This window comes from Vidua chalybeata, chromosome 19 (assembly GCF_026979565.1).
Source record: "Vidua chalybeata isolate OUT-0048 chromosome 19, bVidCha1 merged haplotype, whole genome shotgun sequence".
Taxonomy (NCBI): Eukaryota; Metazoa; Chordata; class Aves; order Passeriformes; family Viduidae; genus Vidua; species Vidua chalybeata.
The window spans coordinates 6,715,057-6,734,767 of NC_071548.1; the positions used below are offsets into that span (position 1 = coordinate 6,715,057).

The following is a 19,711-nucleotide window of genomic DNA, read 5'->3' on the forward strand; positions in this document are numbered from 1 at the left end:
GTGATCCCCCCGTCCTCCCGTCCCGGTGATCCTCTGTCCCATCCCGGTGATCCCCCCGTCCTCCCGTCCCGGTGATCCTCTGTCCCATCCCGGTGATCCTCTGTCCCATCCCGGTGATCCCCCCGTCCCGTCCCGGTGATCCTCTGTCCCGTCCCGGTGATCCCCCCCGTCCCGTCCCGGTGATCCCCCCGTCCTCCCATCCCGGTGATCCTCTGTCCCATCCCGGTGATCCCCCCGTCCTCCCGTCCCGGTGATCCTCTGTCCCATCCCGGCGATCCCCCCCCGTCCCGTCCCGTCGATCCTTCCTGTCGCATCCCGGTGATCCCCCCCGTCCCGTCCCGGTGATTCTCTGTCCCGTCCCGGTGATCCTCTGTCCCGTCCTGGCGATCCCCCCCGTCCCGTCCCGTCGATCCTTCCTGTCGCATCCCGGTGATCCCCCCCGTCCCGGTGATCCTCTGTCCTGTCCCGTCCGGTCCCGGTGATCCCCCCCGCCGCTCGCCCCTCGCGATCGCCGCCGATCATGGCCGAGTGACAAAGACCGGGATTTATTCAATTCCATCCTTCAATGCCCGTAGCCCCGGCGGCAGCGCTCCGGCCCCGCAGGGATCCCCCGGTGCCCCCGCGCCAGCGCGGGGCCGGGCCGACAGGGGGCCGGGGGAGCCTTTCCATGCAGCTCGTGCAGGGGATGGGGGTCATGGAGTGAGGGGAGTAGGGGAAGGTGACCCTGGAAGGGGACGTACAGCAGCACGGAGCGACAGGGACGGGCTTGAGGCACTTGCCAGGAGCCCCCGCAGGTGCGGGCTGGGGCCAGAGGGGAAGAGGCACGGAGAAGCTGACGAGGAGCCCGGCCGAGGCAGGTTGGAGTCAAGGCAGAGTGGGCAGGCTCCTCTGCAGCTGGAAAGCAGCTCCCCGAAGGAAAAGGCACAACGCCAGGGCTGCGGCTGTATTCCCTCCCCTCTGAGCGTGCTCCACCAACAGCTCCCAGGACAGCGCTGCCCTCGGTCCTTGACCTGGGACTGCTCCCTGAGCAGTCGGGGATGCAGATCTCAACCTGCGAGGCAAAGAGCCGTGTCAGCCCCCACCAGGCTGCCACCCACCCCGGCCCCCAGGCTCGCTGTGCTCCCCGGCTCACTCACCTGAGAGCCGGTGGCCCAGGCTGGCCATCTTGGCAGGATGTGACATCAACCAGAAGTTGCGCTTGTTCTGCAACTTCTGGAACGGATTTGAGTCTCTCCTCCGCTCCTGCTTCATCTTCTTTATTTTCTTTACCTGTGCAGAAGAGGAGAGAGCTGAGATCAGAGTGCAGAGGCCCCAGCCTCCTCCCACCTGGCCCAGACCAGCACCCACCTTTCCTCTGTCAAACTCCTGGTCCCACTCATCGATGACGGTCTTGCTTTGGGCCAGTGCTGTGTCCCGAATGGCATCCTGGCTCACGGCCGAAATCTCACCCTGCCAGGTCAAGACTGCAGAGCGGTGAAGTCAGGAGGGCCAGGCTGTGCCCTGCTGCACCCACCTGCACCCGGCCCCGAGGCTGGAGCCCCTTGCTGCCCACCCTGTGCCAGCCCCGTGGCCGGGCGCACCTGCCTGCGTCCAGGAGCATCCCCTGCCTGCACTGGGGCAGGGGGGGCTCAGGCCCTGCAGAGCTGGGGGGGCTCTGCCCCCATCCAGGGCTCAGGGCAGGGGGGCTGCACGGCTGTTTGCCCACACAGGTGACCCTGGATTACCTTGTTTGCCATAAGCCCTGTCCAAGGAATTCTGCAGCAGCTTGCCCACCACGCTGGACTCCTGGCCCTCAGGGGCTGTGCCAGCCCAGCTGCTGGCCACAGGGCTCAGGGCAGCCAGGGAGCGCCTCTCATCCCCAGTCTGGCTGTCACTGGGACGTGCTGCCACTGCGGAAAGAGGCAGGGTGAGGATGAGCCAGGGGGAGCAAGGGCAGCCACCATGTCCCTCCCTCTCCGAAGCACATCTCATCCCAGGAAACACCATTCGGACAGACAAGGTCCTGATGGCTGAGGGTGTCTGGGCACACAAGTGCCTGTCCTGGGGGTCAATCAAGGGGCCTGTCCCCCCCCTCCTCCTCCAGGGCTCCGTGGCTGTCCCCCAGGAGCAGCAGGCAGGCCTGGGACAGGGCAGCCCAGGCCAGGGGGCAGGACACAGGCACCGCCAGGCAGCTGTGGGACCAGCAAGCACTGGGGATGGCACAGCAGTGCTCCAAGGGGGCTCCTGGGCAGACAAACTGCTGGCTTGACCCTGCCAGGCACCAGACAGGGCACGGGGTCACACCTGGGGTGGTGGCAGTGGCGGCAGGGACAGTGTTGGCAGCCAGGCTGCTGAGGCTTTCCATCCACTTGCGTTTGCGGTGCTTGTGCTCTCCAGCCTCCACGCTCTGATGTGCCTTACAGGGCTCTGGCTCACTTGTCCTGGAGCTGGGGAAGGCAGCAGGGTCAGCTCACACCAGCCAGACCACAGCAGGAGAGTCTGAGCTTCCCACAGAGCAACAGGGCACAGAGACACCCGCGCTGCACCCAGGGAGAGGTGATCCCACCCACAGCAATCAGGTGCTTCGGCTGGATGCATGCTGAGGTGCATCCCACCTGCAGAAAGATGAGAAGCCCCCGGCCTGACCTCAGGCTCTCACATGCCCCTCGTCCCTCACCTGTCTGAAGACAGCATCCCAGAGCTGCACTCTTCTGTCCTCTTCAAAGGCCTGTCTTTGCTCCTATTCTTCTTTTTCTTCTTCTTCCTCTTGAGGGGTAAAGTTGGCTCCATGCCCAGGCCAATACTGGGCTCTGGCACATGTTGCTTGGGCCCACTCTTCATGTCCTGACAGACCAGGCCATGCCCGAGACCCTCGTCTGCCACCTCCTTCCCCACGACAGACACAAAGTCCCCTGGAGAGGCAATTTTCTTCTTGGGGGGCCTGGAGTCTTTATCAGTGAAGTCCTTCTGAGAGCCAGTGCTCTCCTTCTTGGGGAGCCTGGAGTCTTTGTCCTTGAAGCCCTCTGGAGAAACAACTCTCTCCTTCTTGGCAGGACTGGAGACTTCATCCACGTCCTTCACAGCCACAGCACAAGGGCTCCTGTCTGCGCTACGATGCTTCCTCTTCCGACGCTTCTTTTTGAAGGAACCCTCTGGTTCCTCCTGGCCAGATCCCGGCTCCCTGCTGCCACAAAGAAGGTGGTGTGAAGTGTGGGCAGTGGAACCATGGGTCAGCAGCGAGGCCGGGTGCTGAGCGGGCAAGTTGAGCACGAAGCCGAAGGCAGACTTTTCAGGACTGGCAAGTTCAAGAGCAGATGAGGACAGGCTGAAGGACAGGAAAAGAGGCTGATCCAAAAGCCTGGAAGACCCTCTCTTCCTCCCTCCCCTGAGGTGCAGAAGCACAGGACCCAACTGCTGCCATCTTGTCCACAAAATGGGAATCAGATGCTGCTCTGCAACAATCACAGGTGCCACAGCAGACCGGGAAAGAGTGGGTGCTGCTGCTGTAGCTGGTGGTGAAGGCTACAAGGGACACCCAGAGCAAGATCTAGACCAGGCTGGTGCCTCCTGATCCCATGGGACATTAGCACGGGGTCAGGGCCTGCAAAGCTCCCTCCCACTCTGTGCTGAAGTCAGCTCTTCTCAGATCTGGAGCAAGCCCTGCCAGCCCTAGAGAACAGAAAAGCTGGCTGCAAGGCCACAGATACCCCGTGGAGCACCCAAGGCTGTCACTGGCCTTCCTGCCATGTGGGAGCCTGGGAGCAATGGCACTGCTTACCTGGACTTGCCCAGAGGCCTAGGAGTGGAGTCAGGATGGGTGGTGGCTGAGGGCTGGGACGGTGCTTGGTGGTCACTCAGGCTCACCTTCTGAGAGGGTTTGCCCTGCAGTTATTGACATAAATAAAAACTTGGCGGTCTAACACCAAGGTTTCCATGAGCCAAGAGAAAAAGGGGAGCCCAGAGAAAGGGCAGGAGAACAGACACAGACAGGGGCAGGGAAGTGGGGGGGTGGGAGAATCAGAAGTGTGTTCAGTTAGAAGAACAAAGGAAAAAAGGAAGGAGAGAAATCTAAAGACCTGGAACCGCAGTACACCCTCCTGAGCCCACTCACTGCCTGTGGAGGAGGCACCCCCACACCCTCCTGCTCTGGCCCCAAGAAGGTGCCACGGACCCCCCACTGCAGGGACTGGCACAGTCACTCCTCTGTCCCCGGCAAGGGGGCAGGAGCCACCCCCTGCATCACTCAGGGATGTGGACAACAGCTCCTGCTCCCACACCCCGACCCAGAGAGGCGGGAGAGCAGCCACCACAGCCCTGGGTTAGGAGCTGGGGGGCTCTCCCCACCCACCCCTGGTCAGCAGGTGCCAGGCAGGAGCCCTACACAACCTGTTTAGAAGGCACAGGTTGTCTGCCAGAGTCTCTGGGCAGAAGCTCAGACTCACCTTTTTGGCTGAGAGCACTGGTTTCCTGGCCAGCAGTGGGGCTGTGGTGCTGCCCAACTCCAGCGGGGAGGGTTTCACAGGAGCTGTCCCGGAGCTTTTGGGGGCAGCCAGGTCAGAGTCTTTAGGGACAGCCAGCTTGGTGCCAGGGTCAGCAGGGAGGTGGGTGCCAGAGTCCCTTCCCTGAGAGGTGCAGAAGTTGCTGGAATTGCTCTTGGCCCTGTGGGTCTCCTTGGCCAGCTGCCCTACTGCACTGCCCCAGGAATTCTTCTTCAGGGTCCCAGCCATCGCCCCACAGCCACTGGGCTCCTGGCTGGACTTCAGCAGCTTGGATGAGGTAGGTGGCTTCTCACTGTCTGAGCCCTGTGGGAGCCCTGCTTTGGCCCTGCACATGGTGCTGGTGGCATGGAAGCCTGCTCTGGGCATGCCAGGTGTCTGTGGCTTCTTGGGCCTCTGGACTGTGTCACAGCCCAGCAGTGTGGCCTCGTGGGTGGCTTTGTGGGGCAGTTTGGATGATGGGGTCTGAAAGGGTAGCTTTGACAGAGCAATTCCGTTTGTCAGCTTTGACCCCATCCCAAGAGAGCTGCGGGCGACAGGGACTCCAACATCTCCTGGGCCTGGCAGCCCCTTCCCCAGCAGCTTGTCTTGTTTCTACACAAGGAGAAAGAGAGAAGTTCAGCGAGGAGAGTCAAGGAGCCACAGACACAGTGATACTGCCCTCCCCATGCCCAGCCAGCAGGATCAGGATCTCTCCTGCACAACACTCTCCCACTCATCCACCTCCCAGCATGGCTGCAGCCCCCAGTGCCCGTGGAGCAGCAGCTCCTGGGAGCACCAACCTTCAGGACTCACCGGGCCCATCGGTGGCACACGCAGGGTCCCGTTAATCTCAGGTTTCTTTGTGGGCTTGGAGTCGCTGGCAGTGCAGCTGGGGGGGCTGAAGGCAGCCGTGGCCGCGGGCCCTGCTGAGCTCTTCCTGGGGCTGCCCAGCCTGGGGAAGGCAAAGCGCAGGCGTCAGCCCTGGGGACGCGGGTGAGCAGCAGACACACGTGAGGAAGGGGAGCAGGAGGAGGTGAGGTGCTACAGCAAACCACGACGAGGGGCTGGACCACCCCCTGCCACCCCCCACCCTGAGCCAGCACATGCACAGGGGCCTGGGGGCTGCTTGGTGGGGGTAGGGGGCCAGGAGGCACAGGGTGCTCTCTTACCTCAGGTAGAACAGCACATAGGCCTGCTGGTTGAGAACCACCTTGATGTTGCTGAGGTGGACCTCATGGTCGTTCATTCGATACCACTGCCCGTTGCTGGCCTGGGGAAGGAGAACATGGAGCATGGTCAGGCTGTGTCCAAGAACGGGGTCAGGCTCTGGCCAGGGACCCTCCTGGCCTGCAGAGCAGCAGGAACAGCACCCATCATCAGAGCTCCTCTCCCCAAAACCCACAGATGGCCCAGGGGCAGGCCAGGGAGCTCTGTCAAGGCAGACCTTCATGTTTCCTGCAGCAGATCACAGTCTGTGCCCCATGTCCACAGTGCTCCACAGCCAAGCAGCCTCCTTTCTGCACCCACAAGCACCTAGCAGGCCCCAGCCCAGACAGGGTCCCAAGGGAGCATCCTGGGCTCACCTTCACGTAGCAGAAGTAGTGCCCTGCGTTGCAGCTGTACCCAGAGTGCACCAGCACTGCATAGAGTCCATACGTGATGGGATCGCCCTTGGGCTCGGACATGAAAGGCCGGATGTCCAAGAACTCCGGGTATCCCACGTCCTGTGGAAAGAAGATGTCTCAGGAGCTGGCATGGCTTTCTTGCCAGAGCAAGAGCAGCTCTGCTGTGCTACGAGTCCCATCTCTCGAGGGAGGGGACATGCTCTCCCCAGGCAGACACCGTGGCGAGGAAGAAGCCAGGATGAACCCAACTTCCCCCACTGGGAGCAGTGGGGAATGGCTGCAGGACTGCACCAGGACCACCTTCCACCCTGCTCAGGGGCAGGACCTTGGGCCAGGACACAGCCCTGGCTGTGGATCAGTGAGCACTCACCTTGGTGATTTTCCTTCCGCCTGAGGAGCTGCAACTGCCAAAGCGTTTCAGTGAAATCGTGAGAACGTTGGAGGCTCGGTGGATGGTGAAACGTTTGCTGGCCGACACTTTCTTCCTGCACCTGCCCAGGAAAGCTCAAGCTATTCCAGCTGTTCCAACATCAGGTGGCTGCCTGCCCTGGCCTCACAGCAATGGCAAACCCGATGGGAATGGTGCTGCTGGCACCAGGCACTGCTCCAGACACCTCCCCATGGCCATGCCCGCTGGCCCAGGTCCTCCTTTGAAGACAAGGGAGCTGAGGAGCAGCAGGCTTCATCCCAGGCTTCCGTGGCCCTGCACCTCATGGTTTAGCCAGGCAGCAGGCACAGAAGCCCTCCTCAGCACACCCGTGGACCCCGTTATGCCCCCAGCAGCCCACACTCACATGCTGCACCTGTAAGCGTTGTCCCCACCCAGCTGCTCTGGCTTCACAAACAGCTCCAAGGCCCGCACGATGTTTGCGGCTCGCTGCAAGGACAGGGTGGAGGTCAGGGCACGCGGGGCCTGCCCACGGCACAGCCCCACTCCCTGCAGAGGCGCTGGCCCCAGGACAGAGCACACAGCACAGGGCTGCAGGCTGCCCCAAAGTCCTGAGCCCGCCCCTGGCACGGCGTGCTGGCTGCTCTGCCCCACAGCCCTGCCCAGCCTGCACGGAGGGGTCACGGCTCACGTTCAGGCAACAGGCACTGCTCCGTGAGACAGGGAAGGAGGAGCAGCAGCAGGAGCTGCTTCCCTCCTGCCAGCACCGTGTCTGCAGGTGAAGGAGCCTCAGAGCAGGAACATCCCCCCTCAAGAGCAAAGACCCCATCCCCAACCCTGCAGCAGTACCTCGACCTCCAGGGTCACGTCCAAGTAAGGGTCATAGGTATCCGAGACAGTCTTGCACTCCAAGCATTTCACTGCAAAAGGAAGAGCCGTGGCACACCCTGGCACAACACCAGCACCTGCCACACCCCAGCACAGCACAGACAGCTGCAGTGTCCCCCCAGTCCAGGTCTGGGCTCTGGGATGCCAGCAGCAGGACTGACAGCCTTGCAGGGAGGAGGGCTGGCACATCCACAATGTGCTGGGGAAGCAGGTGTTCCATACAGCTGGGAACATGGATCCTTTTGCTGATGGCAGCGAGCTGGGGACCCACAGCTTGGGCCTCAATGGCTTTTCCCATTGCCACACCAGGGGTCACGACCCACAAGTGCTGCAGGACTGACCAACTGCAGCTCTGAGTGAGTTAAACATGTAAGCCATTTTCCCAAAGGGTTTTACTGCCCAGGCCCAGGCCCAGACTGCCAGTACTCACCACGGGACCGCAGGTAACCACCGAAGATCTGGTGAACCAGAGTTGTGGCCTGGGTCTGGCGATCCAACCTACAGGGAGACAGCAGCACCAGGTCTCACACTGCAGCTGTCGGACCCCTCAGGACAGCCCCCCTCCACCTTCTGGCCAGGGGAGCCCCAGGGGCAGTGGGAAGTCACAGTCCCTGCCAGGCTGCTCCCCTGTGTCGCAGCTGAGGGGTGACACCAGGCTCCAACACACACCTTCCTCTCCAGGAAGCAGAAGCTCCTGGTTGGAGCTCAGAGCAGAGGCAGCGCTTCCCAGGACAAAGGGCCTGGGGGAAGCTGCCCTTCCACAGCCACAGAGTTGGGGCTGAACTAGCAAGTAGGCTTGTATCCCTCAGCAACTGGGATGTGATCCCAGCCTGTAGCAGCCTCAGGATCTGGGGGCAGGACTACAGCTATGCTGAGGTGGAGGAGTCCACAGAAGGTGAACAACAGCCCAGAGCCCTGTCCCTGAGGGGCAGAGAGCTGGACCCCACACCCGAGGCCCCTGGAGTCAGAACCTCCCCACAATAAGGCTGACCTGGGGCACATGTTCACTCCACAGTCCACTCCCGTGAGTGCAGGGGACCAGCAAGGGAACAGCAAAGAGCAGTGATGGGCCATCAGGCCCCACATACTTGGTGTAGCCATTCAGGCAGGCCTTCTGCATGGCATCGATGGTGTAACGCAGGAACTCGTGCGCATCCTCCTGCCTGCCGAAGCGCAAGTTATGGGAAATCTCTGCAAGAGAGGGAGGACTCAGCACGTGCTGTAACGGATGCCATCCCTCCCTGCCTCCCCTGGAGCAAGGACCCTCAGGTGTGAGTCCCCTCAACCCAAACCAGACATCAGACTCATGTCACAGAGGAAGCCCCTGGCAGCCCAGGAAGTCTCCAGGCACTCCGAGGCTCCATGAGTCACCTCAGTGGAGCTGTTTGCCAAAACATGCCCCAATCCCAATAGTTCTGCTCCCACATTAGCCACGGGGGGGGGGGCAGCCCTCCTTACTCTTGAGGTCTCGGATGATGGAGAGTGGCTTTATTGCATTGCCGCTGTTGGCAAAAGCCTGAATCGTGTGGTTCTGCATAGTGCACATCATGCAGAAGCTTCCGTGGGCACCTGGAGCAGGAGAGACGACACGACGTCAGGGACAAACCCAGGAGAGATGGAGGCAGGACACGGATCTCTGGTCCAATACAGCCACGTTCAGTTTTCCCTCTGAGCTCGATGCTGCAGGACATGGGGACCAGCCCATGCCATCCCAACTGGCAGAGCCCATCACAGGACGAGCCAGGGCAGCTCCCCAGATGAGACAGCGTTCACACTGATAGAAAACAGGTCCCAGGTATGCACTGGACAAACCCATAGCTTGGCCCTGAGGGGCAGATCGCGCCGGCAGTCCTACGGATGGGGCTGCAAGGCCTGTGTGTTCCCTGCGGTGACAGCTCACAGCAGCGCCTGCCACGCTGCTCTTTTGCGCTCCCCACAGTCAGAGGCTATTCAGGACCCCCCAGATGAGCCCCCAAGAAGCTGGCAGGCCCCACTGGGCCCATCTTAGTCCTGGCTACACCCAGCAGAGACAAAGATGCCAAGCTTGGGAACATTGCTATGGCCAGGAAAAGTGAGTAGGACCCAGGACCGGCCTCTTGACAGAGAAACAGGCAAGAAAGGAGCAGGGCAGGGAAGGTGCATCCTAATATCTGCACTTCCTCACCACAGCCAGGCACAGAGGTGCTGAGCACAGCACTGTGAGCAGGACAGGCAGATGCTTCTCATCCCTCCCAGCCCCCTGAACCGGGGTCCCCACTCACAGGTGCGTCCGTGCTCCCGGGAGAGCAGGTAGTTGGTGAGCGGCGGCGTGTACGTCAGGCACTGCAGCGCCGAGTTCAGGAAGCAGGTGTTCCCCAGGTTACTCAGCCCGGCACCCACACGGTGAACCCGCTCCCACTTCATGGAGAGGCTCTGGGCTGGGAAGAGCACCTTCTGCGGCGCGGGGATCCCGTCCCCCGCGGCCCTCGGCAGGGCATGGCTGTGTCCTGTGGGGAGCAGAGAGTCAGCCGGGGGCAGGAGCACGGCGGGGGGGGTCCCTTCACCCTCTCCACTTACCCGGGGGGTTCTGCGGCCGCTCCGGAAGGCTGCCGGTGACGCCGAGGGGGCGGCCGAGGGCCTGGGCCCCGATGTGCTCGTACTTGTCCCGCAGGTGCTCCAGCTGCCCGGCCAGGCCGCGGCGGGCGGGCGCGAACTCGATGCGCTGCAGCAGCACGGAGCGGGCGGCGGCGGCCAGCGGCCGGCCCAGCTCCGCCGCCGCCTCCCGCCGCCCCGGCACCAGCGCCTCCCGCAGCTTCTCCGCGATCATCGCCGTGGGCGGCCGGCTCGGCGGGCCCGGCGGCCGCGGCTGCACAGAGGGCGGAAAGGGGCGGCTGAGCGGGGGGCACCGGCCCGGCAAGGCCTCTCCCGCTGCGCTCCGGCTCTCAGAAGCTACCGGGCGCCGCCACGGCCCTCTCGGCGGGTCCCTCGGCCGCCGCGGGCACCGCGAACCCCCCGCCGCCGCCCGCCACCGCGAGCGCCGCCGCCGCGCGGTCTCGGCCCCGCGGCCGCCACACGCGGCCCGGCCGGTCCCGGCGCTCCGCTCCCCACGGGCGGCCAGCTCCCCACGGGACGGGAGCGCAGGCCCCGGCGTCCCCGGGCCCGTCCCGCGCGGTGCCGGCAGCGCTCACCATCCGGGTCCCGCCGCACGCACGTGTCGCCACACCGCCACTCGCCCGCCGCCGGCACAAACTCCTTCCGCGCCGGCCCTGCGGGGCGGCTCCGCTCCGCCTGCGCGCGGCCGCGGCGGCTCGCTCGGCGCAGCGCGGAGCCGCGGGCGCTCCGCCCCTCGTTCGGAAGAGCCGACGGAGACACGAGCTCCGCCCGCCCGCCGCGAGTCCCGGCGCGGACGGGGGCAGGACGCGGCTGCCGGGGCAAAGGCGGCCGGTAACGCCGCAGCGGACGGTCACACGAGGGGACCACCACGCGGGACCGGCCACCACGCGGTGCCCCGGCCCCGGCCTCGCCCCCTGAGTCATGGCCCCGCCCCGGTCCCGCTCCCGGTCCCGTCGGATCCCGCCCTCGGCGCTGCCGCCCGCATCCGAGGCTGGGCCCGCAGCAGCTCTTCCCCTCCCTGTCTCGTTCCCTTCCCTCCGGCCCCGCGGGGTTCGCTTCTCTCCGCTGCCGAGGAGGGGCGGGGGGCCCGGGGGGGATCCCGGCCGAACCGCCGCAGGGCCGAACCGGAGCAGCGGTCCCCGCCCCTCTTCCCCCTTGCCCTGGAGCTCCCGGCACGGACCCTCTGCGGGTACCGGGGCGGCTCCAGCGCCGGACGAGGAGACGGAAATCACGGCACAGGGACGACAGAGCCGGCGGCAAAACAAGTGGCGATATTGAAGTCAAAGACAGAGGAGTAGCAGCGACAGGAGCACAACGGGTACAGCCATACAGAGCGCCCGGGATGCGCGGTCGGGACTGAGTAAAGGTTGGGGTTTTTTTTTCTTTTTCTTTCTTTTTAATTTTTATCTTTAATATGTTGAAATTGCCCAGACTGGTCCAGTACGACATCTCAAAGCACAGCATGAAAACCCCACCGGCACAGGGCTGCAGGGAGCATTCCCGGCACGCTCCCAAAGCCATGGGTGCACGTGCCAGTGCCGCGACAGCTCCGCGGCACACGCCAGCATTGCTGTGGCATGGGGATGGCTCAGAGAACTCGGGGCCGAGGGGTGTGAGGGGGTCACCGGAGGGGACAGGATTTCCTGCAGCTGCCCTGCTGCCAGTTCCAGGCTCCACTCCCGACACCATAGAGAAGGGAGCTTGCCTGGCTGCAGTGGTGCTGAGGGCCACGGCACGGCCCAGGTCTGCACGAGGCGATGATGGACACCCTGCGCCCGTGCAGCCAGAGCTCCAGCCCCTGGTGCCCTGCCAAGGGTTCCAGGTCAAACCTGTCCAATGGTGGCATCTGCAGAAGGATCTGTAGGAGGTTGCAGGGGAACGGAGACCCCTGGAGAGAGGACCATGTGGAGAGAGAGGCAACAGTGCACGGGTGCATGTCAGGGGTCACCCCAGATATGCTAACATGCCCCTCCAGCGTTCTGGGACAAGGCACCTGTGCAGGAGTCGTCTGGCCCGGTGAAAGGCCCGGAGCCCCTTGCTGGGGGTTGTGCCACATGGTAAAGCCCTCCAGAGCCCCTGCCCGGAGAGGTGCCCTTCTGGCACCCCGAAGGGAGAGGTAGGTGGTGGGGCTAGGGGTACAGCAGGGTTGCCAGGTGCTGCGGTGGGGAGGGCTGTGTATCTGGAGCTGTGGGGGAGGCTCCCGCAGCGGGGCACTGGTAGACCTGCTACGCAGCCAGGGCAGCTCCCACCACGCACAAGGGCTTGGTTCCTTCACAGCTGCCAGAGCCAAGCATGGCTGGGGGATTGTGACCCTGGCAGGGAGGTCCCCACACCCCGCTCAGCCCTGCCACGAGCGAAGGATGCCCGGTGCAGCTGAGGGCTGCCAGGAGCCTGCCACAGAGCGGGTCCCTGGCCCTGGCCCCCACACGTGTGTGGCAGCCACCGGGGCCCCCTGCAGCCGAGTGGATTTTCATGCTGTCTCCAGGATTTGATATCAGCGTGGACCAGTCTAACATCTCGCAGGTTTTTTTCTACTGGCTACTGGAATGCGCTCGTTTGGCTTTAGGGGTCCTCGATGTCGAGAAACTCTTGCTTGGGGGGGGCCATGCCGCGGTACCAGGCGCATGAGCCGTCGCTCCTCTTGATGCAGGCGTAGTGCTTCGCCTGCCGCCCGTCCACGTTGTTCTTCTCCATGGCCCAGTCTGTCCACAGACACTCATCCGAGGAGGAGACCAAGCAGGGGATGGAGAGGCAGCGCGAGATCTGTGCATAACAGAGATTGTCACCCACCAGCCCGAGGGGGCACTGGGCTGGGGGAGGCAGCATGCTCTGCTTCATCCAGCCCCCAGCTCTGGACAGGGATGCCAGGCTGACCCTGCCCTGTGGGGCATGGGGGGGATGCAACACCAATGCAGGGAAATGGGGAACCCCTGGTTGCCAGTCCCAGGGCTGGCCTTGGTTCCCAGCCAGAGGAAGACAGAGGGAGGGCAGCCCTTCCTGTCTGCCCAGCCACGTGCTGTGTCCAGGACAGGGAAGAGCATCTCACTGTGGAGCCCACCCCTGCCTGGGGGCTCCAGACCCTCCCTGGTGTGGGGCAGGGGGCATGTGGGAGGCAGCCTGGTTGCTCACCTTGCACTCGCAGCCCATCTGGTACCGCTGGTTTAGGCTCTTCTTCTGGGTTGGGGTCAGCGAGTCCCAGGTGGACACCAAGTCACAGAGCGTGATGTGCATCTTGCCGTTGCCCTCTGACTTGCCTGGGGAGAGGCCACACAGACCACTCAAGGAGAGCCCGTGCTGACTCGTGGTGCCTGGGGCCCCTCACTGTGCCCTACCCCTGGTGACTCTGGGGAGCAGAGGCTTGTCCCCAGCTGCCCCCACCATGGCTCGGGGCTGCCGAGCACAGCCAGGACACAGCCAGGGGGTTCCCCGAGGGCTGGTGGCAGGAGCAGGAGGGGCAAGGGGAGAATGTGCCCAGGGAGCAGGCACACATCAGGGATCTTGTGGGCACGTGGAGCATCCGGGCCAGCACTGTCCCGAGAGCCCTCCCCGCAGTGCTCACCTGCGATGAGATATTCCTTCTTCCCGCCGGTGTCCAGCAGCCGGCCGCACACGGCAGTGGATGGAGCCGTGTAGATGAACTCTATGTCCTGGTCAGGGCCCTTGAACATCTAGGGAGCAAGAGGCAGGCGTGAGTGGCTGGTGAAGGGGCCACCCCATGCCCCCAGCCTCCTGACCCGATGTGTCCCCTTACCTTGATCTGCTTGATTTCATACTGGATGCGTTTGATTGGATTCCCGTATATATCATTCCCCGAATCCACCTCTTTTGCAGAGACAGCCTTGGCTCGGATCACTGGAAAGGAGAATTGAGGTAAGGGGGTGACCAGTCCCTGCATCTCACAGGGTCTCCCACCTTCACAGGGGACCACTGCCCGCAGCAGACCCCACTGCCTGCCTGGCTGCCCCCAGAGCCAGCTGTCACCCGCTGTCCCCAAAGGGATGGGGCTCTGGCACGTGCAGGACAGTGACCAGCAGCATTGCAGCAGCAGCGGTGATAAGGAAAGTTCACAACGCGATCGCCTGGCCCCAGGGCTGGTGAGGCTGTGGCACGGTGAGCCAGGGGACAGCTCTGCTGTGGCAGGGTCCCTGCGGTCACGCCGCTGCCACAGCCCAGGAGGAGCGGTCCGGCATGTGAGTGCTCGGCACGTGGCAGTGACCTGCAGGGGCCAGGCGGGCAGGGCGGGCAGCCAGCTCAACCTTGCTCACCGGCTGGGACATCGGGCTGGCTCATGCTGGGCGGATTGCCTGGGACCCTGCACTGGGACCTGCAGCCCCCAGTTGTGCCCAGCTCCCTCCACCAGTGCAGGGACTGGAGCTCCCAGGCAGCACCAGGGACGCTGATGGTGAAGGGGACAGTGGCAGTGCCAAAGGTAGAGCTCCTGCTCAGCACTCAGAGCATGGAGGGGGCCTGGCTGCAGGGCAGTGGCTGGCAGGGCTCCCTGCTCTGCCAGGGGTACCCCCATCCCAGGCAAGGGCAGCTCCCCACCCTGCAGGGCTCCCCCTGCCCTGCCAGCCCCCCGAGCACTGTGGGGCAGGGAACAGGGAGCTGGGCATTCTCACAGAGTTCATCCTGGTTCATGTCCCCACTGCAGGGTGCTGGGCTGGCAGCAGCCAGGGACATGCAGAGGTCACCCACTGCCTGGCACAGAGGAACTTCTCCCACCTGGCACGGGCAGGAGAGGGAATCTGACCTCACTCTATAAATACCATGGGCTGTGGGGGCATGCAGGCAGGCTATTTAAGCTGAAGGTCAGGGGGGCACGGCCCCACGTGGGCACCAGCAAGTGCCAACAGAGTTTACTCTGGAAAGCTGAGAGTGGCACCAGCATGAGCAGGGACCAGGGAAGAGGTTTCCCAAAATGGCCATCCCCAGTCACCTGCAGCACTCATTCTGTGCGGGGCTGGGGGAAGCAATGGCTGCACCGGGGGCTTTCCCAACTGCTCCCATCCCTTGCGAAGGGCTGGGCCGTCCAGCCACAGTGGCAGCACCTCAGCCATGCCTGGGGACAGTGCCCACTCCTCTGTCAGCAGAGTGCTGGGATCACTGCAGGCACAGGCCACCCCTCGCCCCCGCGGCCACCTCGTCTCCCGTGAGCCAAGCCCTGCGCGCCACCAGCGCAGGGGTGCAGCTGCAACTCGGGTGCAGCCAGTGCCGGCTCCCATGCGGGGAATGGTTGCTGGTTCAGTGGGCTCCAGCCTTTTCCATTCACGTGCTGATGAATCACTTGACAAAAATGCAGCCCGATTCTGGGTGGATTTGTTCTGAACAGTGCGGCTTTGTGGAGGGGACGACTGCGCTGTGCTTTCCCCGCCAAGACCCCGCAGCGCAGCCAAGCTGCTCCACGCCCGCCAGGAACCAGGGCAGCGGAGGGAGCCCTGAGGAGAGCCTGGGACGAGGAGGCTGGGCAAGGGATGGAGGAAACCCCTGGGTGCCCAAGAACCAGTTGTCAGACCTCCCCAAACGCCAATGCCCCCACTGGCCTTGTCACCCACTAGTCCTGCTGCCGACGTGGGCAACCACTAGCCAGGGAGCCCAGACCCTCTGTGAGGATGAGCCAAGGCTCTCTGGCTCCCGGTGTGCATGGCAGGCACAGCACACAGTCAGCACTGCCTTACCAAGTTGGATCAGGGAAATGCTGGAAATGCTCCTGCCCCAGGCAGGCCAAGCAGGAAGGTGCTCCATGGGAGCAGAGGGTCCCCTGGCAGAGTGGGATCCCCACTGGTGACATCTCCTGTGCAGGTCCCCAGGGCTGCCACTGTGGCCTCCCCATAGTGAGGACTCTGGACCTTGCAGGGACAGAGAGACCCTGCAAGGTAAGCGTGTCCCTTGCTGCCCTCTGCCACCAGCATCATTTGGGGACACATAGATCAGTTGTGGCACATGCAGTGCCACAAAACCACCAGGCTGTCCCTCTGGGCTTGCCAGTGTTGGGATTTGTGCTCCCTGGCCCCATGTGGGGCTACCCCACCTCAGGGCACCACTGTGCTTGCCTGTGCCCCATGGGAAGAAAGGCACCACAAGGACCCTTGGCCATGAGAACCCCCTTCTGGCCCAGGACTTGCAGAATGGCCCCTTCCTCTGCTCTGCTGCCCCAAACCCCACCAAGCCACTCTGCCCACCCGCACCCACAGCTGCCCGGGAAGCGCCAGTGCCCACGGACAGCAGGGGCCACTGCTGGGCTGGATGCCCAGAGAACAAAGCTCCCTTCTCCAGGGCTGCGGGCAGCAGAGGGGCTGGCTGCCGGTGCCAGCACTGCCCGCTGCCTGCCTGGCACTGCCGGCCCAGGCACCTGACCCCTTGGCGAGGGCAGCCCCGCGGTCACTCCAGCCCTGCTTGAGGCCGGCGGAGCTGGGGAAATAGCTAACCACCCGGGGAGGGATTCCTGCACCCAGCCCTGCCCGGCGCAAGGGCAACAGCCACCTGCCAGGTGCTTGCTGGCATCCCAGTGCCCGCCCGCACGGCAGCGGCCGCCGCGGCAGGAACCCCGCCCCGGCACAGCGGGGTGAGGATGCTGAGGCTGGAGGCGTGCGGGGCTGAGCAGCGCAGCCCGGCAGCGAGGAGGAAGCGGAGGCCGTGGAGACTCGCCGGTGCCCAGCAGTGCCCGCGGGGCGGCGAGAGGCAGCGCGGGCAGCAGGTCCCGCTCGCCCGCCGGCCTGCGCGGCAGCCACGGGCTGAGCGCTGCCGTGGCCGCGTGCGTCATTCCGGCCGCTGACGGGAGCGGGACGGAGCCCAATCAGCGGCAGCCCCCGCGTCAGCCCACGGCCCCTCTGCGCCAGCCGCACGGTGGGCTCGGCTGCCGCGCTCGGCAGGGCGGCACCGGGCACCGGCACCGGGCACCGGGCACCGGCGCCGGCCCGGCCCCGCCAGGCTCGGCGGGGTTTGCAGGCAGCTGCACCCCCGCGGGGGGACAGCCCCCGCAAATCCCCTCCTCTGCCCGGTCCCTGCTGGCTGCTGGCAGCCCCCCACACTCACCGTGCCCGTCCCGAGGAACCGAGCACTGGGACGACTGGGATCAGCGCAATCCAGCTGCCCATCCCAGCTGCCCCCGGCCCAGGCTGCACCGAGCCCTGCTCTCCCCTGCCCCATCCACCGCCTGCTGCCTCGCAGGGGCAAAGCCACGGCTTTGCCTAGAAGGGCTCGGCATCACCCCCTCACACCCCACACACCCACGCTGCTCCAGAGATGGAGCAGGAGCCGGCTTTCCTGCTGTGGCACCACTGGGCAGCTGAGCATCTCCTGCAGCAGAGCAGCCCAGCAGAACCCAGCAGAGCCTGGTGAGGGATGGTGGATGGGGCAGCCCCGAGCCCTTGGGCTCTGCAGAAAAGCCCTGCTCATCTCACGAGCCAGGACATGCAAGCGCAGGCTGGCAGGTTCTAAGTCACCAGCCCCAGTGACACAACCCCAGCCCCTCTATGACCCCCAGCCCCTCAGGCGCCCCCCACCCAATGCAGAGCTGCATCTGCCTCCCCTTGCACCACCTGGAAGTGCAGCCCTGGGCTGTGGCTGCTCCAGTCCCTGCATGGCAGAGCAAGTGCAGGGGCAGGTGCAAGGCCAGAGGGGCCTCGGGGATGTGGCAGGCGCTGCCCACACCATGGAGAGGAGATCCCAAGGCCAGGACCCCACACTGTGCTCAGCCTGATAGCCCATACTGAGGGTTGAGCATGAGCCTTGGGGCCCGTTCACCTTGGGTGCACCCACCCAGCACTGCAGGACATCAGCCATCCCCACACCACCACACTTCTAACAAGGGCCAGCCTGGACACAGGTCCCTCCAGCCACAGCAGCTGGGAAAGGTCCTGGTTTTCCCTGGGCTCCGCAGGAGCTGGGAGATGGAAATGGCTGAGGAACATCCCATGTCCAGAGAGCATCCAGGGGGAAGATAAGCAGCAGCAAAAGGCCAGGGCACACAGGACCATCCCAGGTTGTGCCCTGCTCCGTCCCCAAGCCCAACACTGTTTTCACTCAGGCCCACACGAAGCACATTTGATACAGACGAGCTGCACAAGCCGGGCTGGGAGCCAGAAGGTGCCAGCGCTGCCGGCAGCGTGCCTGGGAGGACGCTGCCTCGGCAGGACAGGCTCCGGGTGCCTGCAGGACGGGCACCTGCCGAGGGCAGCGGGGCGGCTGGAGACCAAAGCTCAGCGAGGCAGTGCCCTCCCGGGGGACGGTGCAGACAGCCAGGGCCGCCAAGACAGACAGTGACTCAGCAGCTGAGTCAGGGCTGAGCCGGCACCCCACGACGGGCAGTGAGTCACGAGTGCCCCGAAAGCTGATCCTGACAGGAGCGTGATGGGAAGCCACAGCCGCACTGCCCGAGCAGGCACGGGGCATCCCGTGGGCCAGGGACACCAGCTCCAGCAGCAGCTACAAAAACCCAGTGCTCCATTTTGTCTCAAAACCTCCCTGTCCCCAACACGCCTCGTGGCGAGGCAGGGCACCCGAGGCAGCAGCCAAGTGCTGTGGGAGTTGCCCTCACGGAGGAAAGACGCTGGGAGTGGGGTCTGGAAGGGACGCCTGTGAGGAACATCCTGGATCTGGAGCAGGGGACAGGGCAGGGCCATCCAGAGGTTGGGGCTGCCTCAGTGTTTGGGAATGTTACCTCTCCAGCTGAGCCTGGGAACGGGCCCGTGGAGGAAAGCGCCGGGAACTGGGGCCGGCCTGTTCGGTTCATATGCTAAAATTTAATAAGGGCATTATTCATAGAAAGAGGAATCCAGATCCCGGCGCTGCCAAGCCCTCCCTTTCAGCAGCATCCAAGCCGAACAAAGTGGGACGGGGGAAAGGAAATGCCTGGAAATAAGGCGCAGACAGGGGTGACCGAGCCGTGGCGGCAGCTGCCGGGGACAGGGGCTCCTCCGGGCCCCGGGCCGGTGCCGTGGCCGCACTTGGAGGGTCCCGGTCGCCCCCGGGCCCCAGCCCCGCGCTGCCACGTACCTCGCCGGGTCATCAGAGTCGGGGGAGGCCGGGCCCACCCGTGTCATTCACCGGGGGGCGGCCAGCGGGGACCCGGCCCCGGCGTAGCCGCGCTCCGGTCGCCCCTCGCAGCGGCGGAGGCGCCCCCGGGAGCGAGGCTGGGCGCGGGAGCCCCCGCCCGAGACGGCGGGAGGCGGTGCGGGGTGGGACGGGCACAGCCCGCACGGAGGGACCGCGCCCGGCCGCGCATCTGCACCCGCCGACACACCCCCGGGCCGGGCGGGCGCCGCGGGCAGGTGCCGGGGGTCGGGGGGCTCTGCCCGCTCCCCGCCCGCCCCGCGCCAACTTTCCGGTCCTTCCCCCGCCGGGAAGTTGGCGCGGGCGGGGCCGGGCGGGGGCTCGGGGGGCTCGGGGCGGGGTTCCCCGCGGCGCTCACCTACGTCGGCGTTGCAGAAGGCCTGTTGCGGGTGGATGGGCGAGCAGCTGCAGGCGTCGGCCGGGCGGGCCCTGCCGAGCAGCAACACCGCCAGCCAGGCCAGCAGGCTGGGCAGCGCGGCGGGCATGGTGCGGGGCTGCGGGCGCGGCCACCCGGCCCCGATCCCGCACCCACCGCCGGGCCCGGCCGAGCCGCCGCCGGGAACTTGGGTCCGGCCGGGGCGGGCGCTCTGCGGCCGCCGCTCCGTTGCCTTCACGGAGCCGTTCGCTTCCTCCCCGCCGCGCTCGGCCTCGCTCTTTAACGTGCTCCGGGGATCTGCTGCTCCTCCTCCGCGTGGCGCGGGGCCAGCCCG

General features: G+C 65.0%; 2 protein-coding genes across 2 annotated transcripts; both read right to left on the reverse strand.

Annotated features, from left to right (window-relative positions):
* Positions 1 to 529: 529 nt before the first annotated feature.
* USP36 (ubiquitin specific peptidase 36) lies at positions 530 to 11,194 on the reverse strand. The gene is made up of 20 exons (XM_053960329.1): positions 10,526 to 11,194; positions 9,915 to 10,203; positions 9,620 to 9,844; positions 8,817 to 8,927; positions 8,447 to 8,549; positions 7,789 to 7,856; positions 7,320 to 7,390; positions 6,877 to 6,959; positions 6,453 to 6,573; positions 6,041 to 6,181; positions 5,627 to 5,727; positions 5,271 to 5,409; positions 4,422 to 5,069; positions 3,758 to 3,861; positions 2,657 to 3,304; positions 2,284 to 2,426; positions 1,725 to 1,889; positions 1,348 to 1,463; positions 1,137 to 1,269; positions 530 to 1,051 (listed from the first exon to the last, which is right to left on the reverse strand). The coding sequence occupies exons 1-20, from the start codon at positions 10,871 to 10,873 to the stop codon at positions 1,047 to 1,049; spliced, it is 3,762 nt and encodes a 1,253-aa protein (XP_053816304.1). The 5' UTR covers positions 10,874 to 11,194; the 3' UTR covers positions 530 to 1,046.
* Positions 11,195 to 11,200: 6 nt separating this feature from the next.
* TIMP2 (TIMP metallopeptidase inhibitor 2) lies at positions 11,201 to 19,660 on the reverse strand. Its single transcript, XM_053960330.1, has 5 exons — positions 19,360 to 19,660; positions 13,702 to 13,802; positions 13,510 to 13,618; positions 13,080 to 13,204; positions 11,201 to 12,713 (listed from the first exon to the last, which is right to left on the reverse strand). Exons 1-5 carry the CDS (start codon positions 19,484 to 19,486, stop codon positions 12,513 to 12,515), a joined length of 663 nt encoding a protein of 220 aa, XP_053816305.1. The 5' UTR covers positions 19,487 to 19,660; the 3' UTR covers positions 11,201 to 12,512.
* Between the last annotated feature and the right edge of the window lie 51 nt (positions 19,661 to 19,711).

Excerpts from the sequence above, each read along its gene's own strand:
- TIMP2 (XM_053960330.1), bottom strand. The coding sequence starts at position 19,486 with ATGCCCGCCGCGCTGCCCAGCCTGCTGGCCTGGCTGGCGGTGTTGCTG. Across the intron at positions 13,205-13,509 it reads GAAGGAATATCTCATCGCAG|GCAAGTCAGAGGGCAACGGC; the intron begins GTGAGCACTGCG and ends GCCTCTCCCCAG. Across the intron at positions 12,714-13,079 it reads AGATGGGCTGCGAGTGCAAG|ATCTCGCGCTGCCTCTCCAT; the intron begins GTGAGCAACCAG and ends TGTTATGCACAG.
- USP36 (XM_053960329.1), bottom strand. The coding sequence starts at position 10,873 with ATGACTCAGGGGGCGAGGCCGGGGCCGGGGCACCGCGTGGTGGCCGGT. Across the intron at positions 5,070-5,270 it reads GTGTGCCACCGATGGGCCCG|AAACAAGACAAGCTGCTGGG; the intron begins GTGAGTCCTGAA and ends CTCCTTGTGTAG. Across the intron at positions 3,862-4,421 it reads CAGTGCTCTCAGCCAAAAAG|GGCAAACCCTCTCAGAAGGT; the intron begins GTGAGTCTGAGC and ends CAATAACTGCAG.